Raw genomic sequence first — 17,012 nt, 5'->3', positions numbered from 1 at the left:
GGAGGATAATGAAATTACTTTTATATATCTGGCAGTTAAAAAACCAGGTTTCTTAAAAATGCTAAAAATTCTTAAAGGATAAAGAGTGCCAAAATATAATTAGTATGTGCTCTAAACAACTTTTCTTTTGTTACCCAGTGAGGACATCTAAAGAGAGAATATTTTTTTCACATTCATTTTATAACCTGGGATACAGTCACATGAAATTAAAAAAATCTGCACCTCAAGAACAAATGCGTTAGCATTTTCTATTGCTAACACAGGGCTTTCAGTTGCTTCTCTACTAAAAAACGTTCTAAAACGTTATAGGAAATCAATATCTATTTTTACAGGTTTCCTTTTAACTGCATCAGCACAATTGTCTAAACCTGAAATAATAACATTGGTAAAAGTAAAGCCTATAATTAAAATTATATGTTAAATCTGTATAATGGAAATTGACAGAAAAATTCATAGTTAAGTCTGCCTACACACTGTAATTCTGGCATAGCTTTAAGTCTTCCCGCATTATCTGCATTTTACAGCTTTTTCACAACAGCAGCTGGAGGTAATAGTAATGACATTAATGTAAAGTGAAGAGGGACATGTAGTGCATTTATGAATCCCTTGCAATGTTCGGTACAGCAGATGGCACTGACCATTACCACCCTGTTCTTAGTTGCCTTTGGGCATTCCATTATAGAAAAGAAAATGTCAGCCCTTTCCTTGCATCAGAAAAAGCCCATCTTCCTCTTCTTGTTTTTGTATGAGAAGATCAATGTGCATTCTTATGAACATTTGTATTTCTATTCTTTTTACGTTGAGAAATAGCAAGCAATCTTTAAAGACTCTGTCATTTTAGAGGAAGGCAGAGTGCTATACATTTCACCTGCATTTGCTCACCTGCAATTTCTAGTTCAGACCAGGCCCTTGAAAGCACCCAAATCAGGTAAGACAGGCTCCACAAGAAGCCTGATGGAGAGAGCTCTGGCTACTAATGATGGTCTTCTGACCAATATTGACTGGACCGGTGAGAAACCGGAGATCCGTGGTTCCCGTTGCCCTAGCACATGATGTGCTTTGCGAGGATACGACTTTTCTAGCTAGGTCAGTAGCTGAGACCTTGACTATTACGTTTTGTGACATTAGGCTGTGTTTTACCTTAGACTGCAAAAGCTGAGAACTGCAGTTCTCCCTGATTAAGGTTCACCTTTCCCGGCTGGAGGAAGCCCCATCCATGCTGAGTCATCTGAAGAGGAAGGGATGGAGCTGGTAAGTGGTCAGTTGGGAGAAGGCCTGAGAAGAGAGCTTGGGGGGTGCTATAGAGGTGGTAGGTCCCTGCACGGGGTCCAGCGCGTCCCGTCACCTCTGACTGCGGGTTCCAGGCACAGTGGGGGGAGACTTGGCAGCCCTGAGACTCGGATGTTTCTCTAAGGCAGGAGCAGAGAAGCTACATTTCCCTGCAAGGCCGATGGTGGACTTACTTAGCCACGTTACCTGCCTCTGCTGTGGTTCCTCCAGCTGTAGAATCAGTCTAGGCATGTTTTTTCTGCTGCCTAAAGAGGTTTGGCTTCCACTGGTGAAAGCAGTGTACAAAGGTGAAGTATTTTAACTTCCTTGTGGTATTGTTTGTCATAGCTATTTGCCCAGTGAGGCGTTTCTGAGGCATGGAAAAGAAAACCTTTGATATCAGAATACATTAATTCATGTATATTTAAGAGAAAGCCAAACTTTCAAGAATGTTTGAATATTTTTATTTTAAAAATATAAGCTCATGTCTTAATAAGTGAGAAGATTCAGGTAGTTTGCCTGTGAGATAAAAATATTACAAAGACAAATGGAGAACAGTGTATGCATAAAGATGGCTTTCCTTAAAAAGCAGCTTTTGGGACGTCTGTAGCAAAATTTACCTCTTCAACTTAGAGGGTTTTAACAATTTTTGCTTACAAAACAATGCTGAATTTACAGTGGTAAATGAGAAAGTTGTTTCTCTGACCACATCTGAGCACATACATAAACAGTCAAATCGTTGAGGCCGTGGTCTATTTTGTATTCATTTAGTATATTAAAAAGACGGCCACCACTGTAATATCTCAGGATCTAGATATGGTATGTGAAAGCTACCCATACCTTGCAGTCAGTTTTGTAGGTTAATACGTTATTACAGCATTCAATAATGTGGTCAAACTCATTATAACAGTTGGGCATTTAATTGGATACCATGTCCTCAGATTTAATCTAAACAAAGATCTGTGGGAAACCAGTATTGCAACATACTTGTCATAGTAGAAGATGTTGACTTTGGCTCTTAGCTGTTTAGTTTATTGTTCACTTATTGTAAAGCAAAATGGAATGAACTTATTTAATTTTATTTGTTTCTGTCATTCTATCTGGGGAATATTGTAATAAAACAATTTAGGATCATGTATTTCCAGATAAAAAATGACCAAGTAAATACGAACAGATGTCTTGTGCCTTTTAACTTTTGTTTTGTAGAAAACCTTTGGTTTCAGTCAGGACAACATTAGCATTAGTTCAGCCTAGTTGAACAAAAATGCTTCAAAAAAGTGTGCTTAATTGATTATAGAATCACTTATGAACAAGCAAACAAATGTCTAGAAGCCTTGTCAGCTACTAGGGTGTATTCACAGCTGAGTATCATGAGGAACATGAATAGCTGAGGGTAAGAGAGGGAAGGATTTTTTATTAGTTTTGTGTCCTGAAGGGGATTTTTAAAGATTACCCAATGCCTTTAGACTCAGCCCAGCACAAGATATGTTGTGTGAGATGCCCAGGCCGGGAGAACAGGCTAGAGGGGCACCGTGACACAGAGACTTTTTGTAGGAATGCCCCTGTCTTTGTTTTTCCCTTCTATTCTTCATTACTTGGGGTTGGTTTGGAATAATCTTTTCAGAAGCTTAAGGTGGTTTCTTTGCTTTTCCTTTTTCCCTTTTTCTCTTACATGTGCAAGCGTGTTGGGACCTCTATTATAGATGGCTTTATTAATAGAAAATTAATGAGCGTTATAGGATTGTGTGGACCGTGTAGGATTGCATCCGGCTATAGAAACAGACATGGAGACAAGGATTTGCTTTTGTAACAAAGTTTATTTCATTATTTTTATCAGTGGGACACAAATAGGAGCAGAATAATGGGTTTTACTAGAGTTTCAGAGTCCAAACCGTTTGTCCCTTGTTCTGCAGGTGAGCCCAGAACAGTGAACTGAGGAGCTAGCGCATCCACCTTAGTCCTACAGAAGTGAACTAGAGGAGTCTCCAGCTTGTCCCCCACGAAGAGCTTAGAGCAGGGCTACTACCCATGCTGCTTGTATCTCTTGCTCATATTCTTGGGGGTTAGGAAGGATCAAAGGATATGCAGCAGAAATCAGTATTGCCTTCATGCATACTATTTCATGGCAATTTTTATCTTCTGAGTTGGCTGAGATCTGGATTCTCCCCTGCAAAAACAAGTCCCTGCCTGTGGTCCTTCCCTGGTCACTGGCACAGCGCGGTAAGTGCTCCTTGATACTCTCCCAGGCCCATGATGGCAGTTGCTGGCATTGTTCCATCATGTGTGCCCTGGACCGTGCCGCTCTTTGGTAGGGTGATGCTGGCAGAAAGTAAAAAGCATCTCATTTTGCATCTTTCTATGAGTATACTGCATAATTCAGTCACGCTGAGAATATAAAGGTCATTCTTGTTCAGTTAAATGCATTTTATGCTCTGACTAACTAACCAGAATGAAATTTCACCCTAGCTTTTCTTTGAGTCAGACTCTCATGTTGACTTTAAAGCATTTCCTTACTGTTTCCTTAGGTTTTCATTTTACACACTGAGACACAGGTGGTGAAACTCCAGACTTCGCTTGAGAATCTCTGCAAACTGCATTAACGCTGCTTGCAAAAGGCATTGCATGAGAGTTATGGAAGGGTTATCTGTGAAGCTTTTAAATTATTGTGTTCGTCTTGAGCTCACTGGAGGCTTTCAATCCAATCTTTAATTGAAATTTTTGATTTTATTCTCATCAACTTTGGATGCTTGTGAGCACAGGCTGCATTCATAGGTGTTATAAAGGCAGCACTTCAAGAGGAAACAATTCTAATTTTTTCCAAAATCAAGAAGTGACTTTGATAATGTTTTTCACAATTTCTTCTGAGTTGAATGCTTCTTCCCTCATTAACAACAAAAGATCTTTCTAATGATACTTGCTTAATATTTAATAGTAACATTAATGTCTATAGTAGAGTAGATATTATGTAGTGAGAATAAAATGATCTGTCTGAACAGAAAAACAACTGTTTTTCTGTTAAAAATCTACAGAAAATTTAAAAATGGTTTAAGTCATTGTTGTCTCTCCTGAAAAAGCTTACATGTTAGAAGTCCTGGCAGGTAAAACCTGAGAATCTCTGCTTCCCAGAGGTATGAAGTTACTTTTCTAGCTCAGGACTGCAGCGAGTTTTCATGTTTAATTTTGTGTCTAGAAAAGCGTATTTTGATTTCACGTTGAATTTTACCCAGCCCGAACACAGACAAATTAATTTACTGAAAAACAATGCTGAGGTGTAGAAAGGAGAAAGAAACAGTGTATTTGTACCTTTAAAGAGAGACTGAAAGATAAAAATGGCAAGTGTTTGCCTTTGGAAATAGCTTACAGTTTACCATCTTGGGTGCAATCCAGTGGGAGTAATGAACTCATTTAGCCCAGAGTTTCACAGTAATCTCTCCTGTTCTATCCTTTTTCATGCTGAGAGCACCTTAGTCGCTAAGTGGCATTGACATTGTTTCTGTATCAGTCTGAGACCTAAGTGTATATTGTAGTAGGTAATTGCTGATGGGTGCCCATTCATGGATTAAAAAGCACTCTTTCTTATGGAAGCCAATGAATCGTTAATAACCCTGCCATGTTTCCAATAGACAATTCGTGCATAAAAAAAAAAAAAAGGTGAATATTTTTCTTTTGAAATAAAAGAAATGGAAATATTAAGAAATTATCAAAGGAAAAAAAGCAGCATTTACAGTGAATAAGTGCATAACTCCCCTGCACAGAATATAGGCACACAATCGTCCTTTGAGATCCTGTGAGTTTGCTACTACATCCAAACACATATAAAGTGTTTCAGGTTATCAGGACCTGGTTCTTCATTTCATGTCCCAGTTATAGACAATTAAAAAACCCCATTGTTCTAGATATTATATATGCATATATATTTACTCAACATAATTGAAACATACAACAAGAAAGATTTAATACCTATGTAGAATAGAATTATTTTCACATAGAGCCATGTGAGAAAATTATATTCAAACTATGGAAATTAAAGAATTAAGACACTGTACAAAGTATATTAAAAGTACTTTGTTGTCACTAGTAACTTCTGAAAATAAAGTTAACATGCTCACCGATGCATGGGGGTTTATAATTAACAAGGTAGCGTGTGGGACTTGGCAAGAAAGTGGGTCAGCAGGTGGCTGATTAAGGAACACGATTATTTTGCCCATACAATGTGTGGAAAGAACGCATATTTAATGACTCTTGAAGGTGGATGTTCAAATGTTTATATATTGTGCTGTTTTAATGATTAAAATGTACTGCAGACTAATTACCTTAGACTGTCCTGAAACTGTGATGCTAAGGCCCTAAATGAACAGGCGAAGTAGCGCTCCTGTGTAGCAGCGTCTCTTACTCTTGCAGCTCAGCCACCTGGGTATTTCAGAACTTTTCCTGTGCACTCCTCTCCCTGCTAATGACTTCAGAGTTCATGGCAGAATCACACACTCCCCTGAAATAGAACACTTAGGAGAAACAGCTGTAATTGCCCAGGGTTTGGGGTGACACTGCCAGTGTGCCCTGCCTATTGGTTTGGAACCCCTGCTGCCGGGAGGAAGACTTAGAGCTCTTCAATCCATGCTTGTTTGCTTCACGAACAGGTTCACTGTGGCTCTGACTGTGCTCAGGGACTTTAACTTACTATTTGGTTTTTGTTTGTTTGTTTGTTTTTGGAAATGTGCTGCACTTACCCAGGTTAATGAGGTTCCACTGGTGGTGTCAGTGGAACTCTAGTGCAGGCAGCATTAAAATGAAGTACTTGTAGAAAGCCTCTCTGCAAATGCTCAAGAAATTCAGCTGTAAGCATCATGATTGTTATTAATTGCACAGTCTAATCACAGCAGCACTTAGAAATAGCTGAAAAAATAATTAACAAAAACTATAAGAAGGCTCCTCAACACTGTGTGCTCTCAATCTTACTATATTTTTATGGCCAAGAATTAAAGTAGCCACCTTTCTTCATTGCTTATTCCATTTTGCATGTACATACAGGAAAGAAGTGCTATTTCACAATAAATTAAGGTATACTTATGACAAGAATATTTAAAATGCCAATTCTGTAAGGCTAGGAGTTGCTAGTGTTTCTTTTCACATTAAGTTTTACTCTGCATTGCTGTGTATTCTTGCTTATTCAAGAAATTGTTACACAGTACAGGAGACCAAATTTTAAACTGGTCTCATGAGCCAAAGCCAAATGGGCAGTGGGAGATGCGTGTCTTTGTAGACTGGTGTTTAAGTCATTGTTCTTGGGGACAGACTGATGTCCCTTACCCTTCCTGTCAGACAACAGCAGCACTGGCATTTGGGATGACACCTTATATTTTTAATTCTTTGGTAGAATGTCTTATTTGCTACTGTAAAAATGATCGGGTCGAGGCAACTGTTGATGCTGCAGATGATCTCTGTGACTTCATAAATGGCACTTAATGTGCTTATGTTCCCGCAGGGCGGTTGACAGTTCATTCTGTAAATTAGTATCACTGTCATCATAACATGATAAGGTATGAAAGAAACAGCAAATACAATCATAGCAGCTGAAATCAGTAACAGAGGTCTAACAAGTCTGTTCCTTCTTTGCTGACGTTTACTCAGTTGTAGTAATGCTTTGAGAGTCAACATGTAGCATGTAAAGGTGACTGTGACTGGAATTAGGAATCTCAATACAATCTTGGAGAGTGTGAATGGCACTGCAAATTGTAAATGTCCTTCAGTGACATCCAAGGAGCCTATGATCCCTTGTTTTCTTCCAACTGCAACTGTATAGTAGATCTCCGGCATCGATGCAATCACTATGAAGATCCATACCGCGATGGTACAAAACACAGCCTTTCCTTTGTCCCACCACGTTAATGAAGTGATAGGATGGACAGCACCTACGTATCTGTCAAAACTGATGAGTGTCAGGAAATAGACACTTCCATAGATATTAATACTAAAAAATAGTCTTATGATCTGATAAAATCCTTGACTGAAATAGAGAGTAATCTTCTGGAGACTATAATATACTGAAAAAGGTGCCATGAGAGTCCAAGTAAAGTCACACAGTGCCAAATTAAAGAGAAATATTGTATTGGTAGTCCACGTCTTCATGCAGTATGCATAATGTCGTAGTGCAAGTATATTGCCCAGAAATCCTGCTAATAAACTGAAAAGGCAAACCAGAATCAGCAAATAACAGTACCACTCCAGCTTAGGATTTCTGTTGCAAATTAAAATAACGCATGTACCATTCATCGTCTTTCCATGGAGTATGCCTGAAGGGAAAAGAGAGATCAACAGCATTTGAAATAAAAATTGAATTGGATGTATTGAATTTAAAATTCAAAACTTTTAAGTTAAATCCAGTATGTTTGAACTGGCAAAAGAATGCAGAATATGGTATGATATACAGGCTCTCCTCTATCTGAAAAAAATGTAAATTCCAAGTAGGTAACACTTGGCACTAAATACTCTACAATGCCAGCACAGGCATATCTTCGTGAACTTTTATCCAAACCTTTATATTCTTTCCTCTCTAATATTTAGTGTAGTGTATGATAGATGAGAGAAAAAAAGCATGCATCCTTAGTAATAGCAGTGTCCATTTGCCCACTAATGTATCTGTGTCTGTCTTTGGAAGAAGCAGAGGAGAGGACAGGAGGACAGTAATTGCCCACATTCTTCCACCCTTATTTTAATTGCCTTAAGTACCCATACTGGGCCTAGAGACATGTGTAACGTGGCAGCTGTGCAGTGGGCTGTGAGTGAGATCCAGAAGACAGCGTCAAAACAAATCAGAGTGAAATGCTGCTTGTGGTGAATGCCACAGCAACCGTTCCATCTAAAGCGCTGGAAAAACTGCTTTTTTTTTGTTCTTTGACTTTGTTCTGTAAATGAATGTCCTAGGCCAAAAGCATTGTGCTTATGGTAGGGTTAGAGAGAATTCATTTTATCTCACTCTTTATGGCCCAGTAGGTGTCAACGCCCATTATGGAGTATCTGGATTATAGTTCTGTAGTGTATTTTTCAAAGCAAGGTTTTTATGCTTGTAAAGTCTTAACGTTTAATCTTGATGATTTTGTACTCCTAATAAAAACAGAATAAAGGCTGGAATATTCTGCAAGATTGAGCTGTCACCAACTGCAGTTTGTTATGTTTCTAGACCCTCTGTCCAAATGACACAGCAGATGCCAAATTCTAAGGTCTGTCCAAGTAGCAGCTTTGTATGAGGGTCATCCAAATAGCCATTTATAGGTCAGAGTCCACTACAGTGCTTGATAGGATGACAAGATAAAATTTTAGTCAGTAGAAACCACACTTTGAATGGAAGAAAGGACTTTTTTCAAAATGTTACTGATTCCGTGAAAATCTTCAAACAGCTTCAACCATAAAGTTGATAGTAGTGTTTTTTTTCAAACATAATGTTTTGCTTTCACATCAACCTTAATACAATATGACTTTTCCAAAAGTATGTTCACAGACATAGGTCAAAATAGAACAAACATGAGCTACAGTGAAGACCTGCTAAATAGAGACTGCATTATTGTGCTTTGCAAATTTATAGTTCAACAAGGCAGTAAACTATATGTTCAGTTCACCAATGAACTGAATAAAAAGCTAGTTCAGACTGTACTCGACGAAATTAGGAAGGAAAGTTGTTTTCTCTAGAAGCTCAGCAACAAAAGCAGTCAAATGACTTTCCAGAAAGTGAATATGGATAGAAAGCCATCTGTTCCACTCATAGTGTATTTCACAGGTGGGGAATGTTTGCTCTCTAAATGTATTTTGTTAAGCATTGAAGCACTGTACTTTAACCTAGGGTAGCTCTACTCTTTCCCTATTCTTCTCCATAGCCTTTGTGAATATAAAAAATTACAAAAAAATTTGTCTGGTTTTTTTTATTCAGCTGAATTTTATAAGAGATTCCTGTAAATTCTTTAAAATCTAGCCGCCCTAATAGGTACAATACAGTTAAGTAACATTTCCTTATAATGTGTTCAATTAAAAGGGGTTTGAATATGTATAGGAAAGTTACCTTTTCCTAAAATCCTGTTGGCTAGAGGTCACGTGTGCTTTGAATTAAATTGTGTTTCCTACTTTTCTGCCTTCCTTTTCAATGATTATGAATGAAGGCACTAGGCACTTGATTCCAAATTGTGTTGGCAGTATAAGTAAGCCCTGAGGTGGCTACAAATAGCATGGCCATTGCTGCATGAGGGACTTGTAATGCCAGATTCCTGATCTCATCAAGCTCCTGGAAAAGGACTACAGGTAGGTCTAAATGGAGGGTGGCAGGCAGATGCGCCACCTGCTCCACTTTGCTGTAAGTTGGCTGGATAAAGCCTGGATGTGTAGCCTTGTAACTGCGTTAAGGCAATTACAGACCTGAACTAATAAATCCCCTATCTTCTTCATCACCTTCAGTTTAGCAGTCAGGGTTGAGCTATATGAAGTTAGTTATGTAGCTGGAGGGGCTGGAACTGCACAGCTGGGTAACGTCCATTTGGAGCTCAGAGAGTCATTATAAAATATGTCTGTGTTTGTATAGGGATTTCCCATGTGTCTACCTTGGGATTTGTATTTGAATTTTCTAAAATATTCTTACTGTCCCCTATTCATTCTTTGTATTATAGTGGAGCTTTGAGGCTGTAGCCCATACTAGATTCTTGAAACAGTGTGTTTTGCAATTGATGTGAGTGACTTACAGGTGGACACAGGGGAAGAGGTGTAGAGATGAAAAGAACCTTTCCTGAGGTAACATAATAAGCAAGAGAACACAAGGGGTTCCAACCCCAGCTTGGTGCTATAACAAGAACTCGTGGTCTTCCATCAGTAGAATTTGAAGCCTGGTACAATCAGGACCCAGTTTCACTGCATGTGGGAAGACAGTCAGCATGCCTTGCTATATCCTGAGGCCACTGGAGCTACCCCGATGTCCTGATGTGCATATGTGCTATAATGATCTTCAGAAGTGAAATAGTTTTTTGTATCAGACAATGGCAAGTTTTCTGTCTACCATCCTAGCACCAACAGAATAACTCCAGCTACAGGATGGGACTACGTCATCTTCACAGTTCAAGTCCAAAATTTTGCATCTGTAGTTTAAGAAAAGTTTATTTTTCTGAACGTTGTTGTGTTCGCTGCTAAGTCCATGTATTCTTAAACAAAGCCAGCCAACACACGTACGCACATCTTAGCGGTGGCAGAATGAGGAACAGCGCCATGACATTTTACTGTGAGAGCTGAGGAGTTGCATATGTTGTTAGTACTGACTAAGAACAGACTTGCGAGACTTTGATGAAAGTAGGATTGGGTTTTCAAGGATAAAAAATCACTTTCAATTTATTGAGATTAATTTTTCATCTGAACAATTTCAGCCACTGATGGAGATGGCCATGAACATTAAATGGGCAGAAAGAGCAATCACATAATGGGGCATCCAGAATTAAAGGAATACCTCTGATTTGATGAAGGGCTTGATATTAGAATATTACAGATATGCCCAGGAAAGGGTTGAAGTTTATGGGCTCCATCACTCATAATTAAGACAAGAAAGCATGCTAAATTCATGGGTAAGAATTTTATGTTTCTCTTGTAAGAAGCAGTCTAATGAATCTAGCCATCTTACGGGCTTTGGATCTAAAGATGCTAGAAAAGTTCTAGTTTTTTACAAAGTGACCACCTTGATTGACTCAGTTTTTGTATCTACCTACTGGGTTGTCTCTTCTCCTGGGCCTGAAAGAAATATGGCGTAGATATGTGACTCTCTGACAATGAGTATCTACAAGCTCCTCTGTCATTGTCCCCAGCAGTGTCTGCACACTATTATAGAAAGTCAAGTGGGTTTCAGCTGATGAGCTGATTTACTGCCTGGTTTGTTGCAGGGCCCTAAATCCTGAAGTCTCTGCTACCCTGTGTTCCCCTTGTACCCGTGATTTGGCCTCCAAAGTCTTGGAGTAGATAGAAGACCTTGTTTCAGTAAAAAATTACTTTTTGAGGAAACTTCTTTTGGAGCTAAGAACGTGTCACTGGTTTGTGTATATAGCTAATGGTAGTTCACAGTTTATTGTTGGTAGTCATTCATATTGCATTTAGATTGTATTTGCAAAGTTCCATTAGGTTTGGCACATTTATTAATTCAAAAAATATCTAATTTTGTATGTGCAAATATATCCTAGGAACCATGTTCCTCCCTGTCATACCTGTGGGGTTTTTTTTGACATTTTTAACAAGTCCTCGTAAGTGATTAATTTGGCCTGAAGTAAAAAAAAAAAAAAGATTAAGCTGAGTTAACAGTGTATTTTATGTAATTTTATTCCTTATCTACTCTCTTTGCCCCTTGCTCCTTCTTGCTTTCTATTTTGCATGGACTGTTCTATTTGTTGGAATTACTCTGAGAATTTTGTTTGCCTGTTTGCAACTGCATTTTAATCTAATACAAATCTATTCCAGTTATCAGATAGGTTTTCCAAATTTCTGACTATTCACACACCAATATATTTCTGTTACATGTGCTCTGAAAACATACCCTTTTATCCCATTTTATCAAATTAATAAGGCATTATACAGGGAGTCCTAGGTTTTGTTATAAAAATATCAGGCTTTAATTGCAATTATTGCTCTGTCATCTTACCTGTTAGGTAATCATCTCATGCATTCCCTTTTTACATTCAACTGAATTGACGTGAAAGGATATATAATGCAATGTGAGTATTAAGTGGAGCATTTCACTTATTTTAGTTCAACTGCATTTAGCATATTATACATACTAATACAATGCAAATAATAAGTAATATACAGCAGTACTTGTATGCAATTAGGTAAGTAGATTGTGCTAATACCCAATTCCTTTCTTCTTAATGACTCAGTCGGTGTTGCGATTAAGCTACTATTTCTTTCATCAGAAAATAATGTTCATGTATTTACTTGAGAGTTAATGAAGTCCTATATGGCAAACATAAGCTACAGTAGAAGGATAGTTAAGGTGTAAGAATTTTCCTATCAAAGACAAAATTTGTGAAAAAGTACTTCAAAAATACAAAATTTATACGAATGTGTATGTACTAATCGGTGTGTAATAGCTAAATAGGGAAAATTATATTGCTTTGGAGAATACAGGTGCAATAAATACATAATAAATCTTTCTCTTACCTGTTTTAGAAAGGTTGGAATTATCTATTTTACAGAAGTCCAGATGCCCAGCTATGCTTTTCCTCTCCATTAATCTGGACCTTCTAAAATCACAACTCTATTTTGTGAGTACTGTTTTTAATCCAAGGTGTCGGTAGTATTCCATATGCAATGGCAGCAAGGGAGATCAAACTGCAAGGGAGATATCTTTTATCATTAAGCCCCTCCTCTCAGTAAGTAAGGATAAATTGCTATTGCCATAGCAGCCTCTGCTTGCTTTTTAGGGAAGGACAGACTTATTGCACATCCCCAGTCTAGCTAGGCCTGGGGCTGTCATTGTTTCCAGCAGTGAAAGAGAAGCGTACAGGGGCTTGGGGCATGTGTATGTGTGTTTGCACTTTCCCTGTCTTTCCGCTTCTTCACTGCCAGAATCCTTGTTATTGCTGCCCTACTACTAGACTGGTCCGTGGACCTATGTTGCTCTTGCCCCATCGTGCAGCTTGGTTCACACCACTTACCTACTTATCACTTCTCCTGCCCCATGGTTCCCACCTTGTTCCAAAAATCTCTGCTCTGTCGCAGAACTCCTGTCCTCCAAACCTGCTTACTCCAGAGCTCAAATCCTACCTACCACTTCAGCCCGAAGCCCAGGTCTGCTCCACGTCCTCCAGTCTTCCTGTCCCAAACGGGCATCTCCAGTCTTCAGCAGCATGCACCAGTCCTGGGATTTTTCTACTTCATTCCGTAAATTAGCACCTCACTTTTTCCTAATTTCCTGCACTTTATAGCTTCCCTGTGTCCAGCCCTAATTCATGCTGAAACTGGACTTTGCAGTTCAACAATAGCTCCCAGAGATTGCCTCCATCCCAGACCATTCCACCTCTCAGTCTGCTATATTGCCTCTTTTGCCACTTCCTGTCCAGCTCCTCATCTTCCTTCTGTTTTCCCTATTTTGACATCTTCTAGCACCTGACTGCACTATCTTCTCATTAGATTATGTCCTTCACCTTACTGCGTGAATTATCAGTTGTCTTCCTTATCCCTCTTGGCTTCTGCCATGGCACTCTGTGCCTTGCAAAAGTGAATTCCCATCTCTTCCGCTGGTGAGGTTTTCAATACTCCAAACAATCAAAGAACACTTTAAAAAGTCCACCTGGTTTTAGAAAAGAAAAATTCTATCTATCTGGAAAAAAGATAGACGATCTATGGTAACCTGTGATAAAACAATGACACTCTGTTAGTTATAATACTCCAGCCAGTGAATAAACAGTGTGCCTAAATCGTTTAGAGATGAAAGACAAAAAGGTGATAGGGGATTCTTGCAGAAGCAAGTGTGGAGGCTATTACAATGCAAAAAAAGAGTAGATATGTTTGTTTTAGGAAAGGAGAGGGTTGGACAAGATGGAGAGATTCAGAAGAGGAAAAGAGGGGTGAGAGTAGACATTTGGAAGTAGACTGGAAATTGGATAGAATTAAATTGTATGGCCAGGTGAAAAGGGTAAATGGTTACAGGAAACAGGTGAGGAACTCCTGTGTTTATGATAATGCATCAGGACAAAGAGAAAAAGTTAAGAGGAGAAGATAGAGAAGGAAAGCTAGTACAGGAAAAATATGTTCCTAAAGAAGACATGACAAAAGTTTCACCTAACACCCATGGTGAGAGTAAGCAGAGCTTCTTTTCAAGTGACAAGACATACCACTGTTCTTTGTACAGTACAAGATTCTGCACAGGCCCATAATTTGATTTCCTAATGAAGTTAGGGGAGCAAGTAATGTACGTCAGTGGACATATTTAAAATACTTCACACAAGAAAACCTTTCATAGACGTGAAAAGGAAAATGATGTATGAATCAGTAACCTTTTTTAGCATTTGAAATGAATTGTAATGGTCTGCAATCTTTCTCAGCATCTCTTAAAAAATACCGTTATTAGTGAGTTATTGTTGCATTCTTTTTTTTTTCCTTTGGATTTCTTATTCAGTGTGTAACATTTGAAAACAGGATACAGAAAAAATGTGCATAAGGAACTGAGATTTTTCTTTATGTAGGAATGGTAAAGGAATATTAAGACTATAGGAGGTTATTTTGATGTACTGCAGAGAGACGTTATAACTCAGCATTTGACAAATTTTAGTTTAATAAACTGCTAGGTAGTTGATCAGTCTTTCTGATGTTACCTTAGTGGTAAAAATGACCACTGTAGCAACTCTGTTACACTAAACACGTTAAATATTGTCTGTTGGTACAAAGCCCTTTTGAAATCCCATCTGGGATGTTAGGTGTTGTTCTTGCTGGGAGTCAAGCACTGGAAAAGTATTTCTACACCTTTACCCCATCATTCACCCACTCCTGTTTAGATTATTAATCACTGCAAGTGAATAGCCTTTGAAAAAGGAGGAACCATTAAAACAAAGTATAAGCTACAAAAAGCAGGATGGGGAGACTTTTGAGTAAGTAAGACTTTTGAGGATAGGACAGTAAAATCAATCTTGCTCTGACAAACTTCTAATATTACATTTGTAAAATGGCAAGAGCATTACCATGAGAAACAATCATAGCTCAAATACTCTAGGGAATGTTTAGTTCTCTGTGATGCAGTGACAAAATTTGGTGTACATACCTGACTAGGAACTGAATAATAATTACATCATAGGTATGGCTGTAAGGTCTGTTCTCTTGTGATATGATTTTTTTTATGTTATCACTTACAGGCTTAATTAGTTTGTGGACTTGTTGTGGTATAATGTAGCAAAAATCTACATTGTAAGAAAGGGAATAATAATAGTCTTCCCCTTTGTGGGTCAAGGACTTGAGTGTAGAGTGTAAACGATTTGTCCATAATGTCACTGGAGGTCTCTAGTAGAATTTGAAACTGCCCAGTGGCAGGACAAGGGGTAATGGGCACAGACTTCAACACAGGAAGTTCCACCTAAACATGAGGAGGAACTTCTTTACTTTGAGGGTGGCAGAGCACTGGAACAGGCTGCCCAGAGAGGTGGTGGAGTCTCCAACTCTGGAGACATTCAAAACCCGCCTGGACGCGTTCCTGTGCAACCTGCTCTAGGTGACCCTGCTCTGGCAGGGGGTTGGACTAGATGATCTCCAGAGGTCCCTTCCAACCCCTACCATTCTCTGATTCTGTGAAATAAATGGCAGCAAATAATGGATCTCACACAGCCTGAGGTACTTACGACACTTCAGAATTTATAAATAGACTTGTTTCTCAAAACATTGCTCAAATATCACTAAAAAGTGGCTCTTGACGTGAGGTCTAGACTAATTCAGTGAGATCTTCCCTGCTGTGGCATTTGTTTAGGAGTGTTAGGAAGTAACAATTTCTAGGAAGTGTCATTGTTTGGGCAGCTGCCTTTCCAGTCTGTCTCTCCTTCCCATTTTTGCACAGATGTGCAGCACTACTGTTCATTGAGCTTCAAGGTCAGCAGGTTGATGGAACTTATTCACATGAAAGAAAAAACAAAAAAAGGTAAATTTTCTTTTTTTTCTAGATGGGTCAGTTCCCCACTCTTGTTCACTTGTGCATGGCTGCTCAGCTTGCTGTGCCAGCAGGAGAGCAGAGTGGGTAGAGATATTAATGGCTGAAAGAGGGAAACATTGAAAGCTGCTTAAACACCGTATAGAATCACATGTAGTGTATGTAAAACCACAGCCGCATTTTGATCAGGTGTCACAGACATGATGTGGACTCCATCAGACCTACACCCCAGGGATTGTGATTGTAAGAGCCCAAACCAGTTTTTCATCAGTTTATTGGAAGCAACCTTGTATTTTGTAGGATTAATATCTGTTCATGCTGAACTACAGAAGAGTAGTTTGGCTGCATGATACTAGATCTGCCCTCCCCGTACACAGTGGAATAATTGGATATAAGAAAAAATTGGTTTTGGTTTTTTTATTATGTAAATATGTATTTATTGACTGACTAAAATATCCTTCCTCATGATATTCATACCACAGGTCAGTTGCTCCGTCTGAAAATGTTTCGAGAGGACCACGGGTCTTGGATGACGATGTTCTTCAGTACCATCCTCTTCCTCTTCATTTTTTCTCACATTTATAATCTGTTCCTCATTATGGCAGGAAATATGAGGTAGGTTACAGAGTTCTTTTTTGTTTCTTTTGCTCTAGAACATATTCTGGAATTTTTTTTGTATTATGCTGCTTTACAGCAAACAACAGCTAACCAAAGTGTAAACATAGTAGTATTCACTATCGTTTTTTATTCCTCTGCTTTCTGAACTTAGGTAGAATAGTAATTTATCTGGTTAATTAGCCAAGAGGATTAAAGTATCAGTTATAAAGAGTGGGGTCCTAGACTAATGATAGCCACTGTTTCATTACTATTGTGCATACTCAGGAAACTCAAAGTTAAAGTTAAAAGAAAATGAAACATCCAAACTTGAGGCAGCTCACACTCAAAACACAAACATTAAATGTGTAGTATGGTACTATTTTGATTATGCACAATAGTATTTGCTGATCCAGTTTTTCAAACATATTCTTAAAAACCTATTTTTTTTTTTCCCATAAGGTGCTCTGACAGTGCAAAGTTACGGCTGAAGGATGAACAGCTGTCTTTT

The 17,012-nt window shown here is 38.5% G+C and overlaps 2 protein-coding genes across 2 annotated transcripts in view; one reads left to right on the top strand and one right to left on the bottom strand.

Annotated features, from left to right (window-relative positions):
* TMEM117 (transmembrane protein 117) overlaps positions 1 to 17,012 on the top strand; it is a 217,208-nt gene that overhangs the window by 16,636 nt on the left and 183,560 nt on the right. Inside the window, exon 3 of the mRNA XM_054187323.1 lies at positions 16,390 to 16,522. Within this exon, the coding sequence (XP_054043298.1) occupies positions 16,390 to 16,522 (133 nt within the window). The remainder of the gene's footprint in view (positions 1 to 16,389; positions 16,523 to 17,012) is intronic.
* Positions 6,538 to 12,505, bottom strand: LOC128903313 (P2Y purinoceptor 1-like). Its single transcript, XM_054187333.1, has 2 exons — positions 12,436 to 12,505; positions 6,538 to 7,559 (listed from the first exon to the last, which is right to left on the bottom strand). Exons 1-2 carry the CDS (start codon positions 12,503 to 12,505, stop codon positions 6,538 to 6,540), a joined length of 1,092 nt encoding a protein of 363 aa, XP_054043308.1.

The sequence above is a fragment of the Rissa tridactyla genome, chromosome 1 (genome assembly GCF_028500815.1).
Source record: "Rissa tridactyla isolate bRisTri1 chromosome 1, bRisTri1.patW.cur.20221130, whole genome shotgun sequence".
Lineage (NCBI taxonomy): Eukaryota > Metazoa > Chordata > Aves > Charadriiformes > Laridae > Rissa > Rissa tridactyla.
This window is presented reverse-complemented; position numbering and strand designations above follow the sequence as displayed.

Bases quoted from the DNA above. Each gene is read 5' to 3' on its own strand.
- LOC128903313 (XM_054187333.1), bottom strand. From the start codon at position 12,505: ATGGAGAGGAAAAGCATAGCTGGGCATCTGGACTTCTGTAAAATAGAT. The intron at 7,560-12,435 runs GTAAGAGAAAGA...TTTTCCCTTCAG, and splicing joins TTCCAACCTTTCTAAAACAG to GCATACTCCATGGAAAGACG.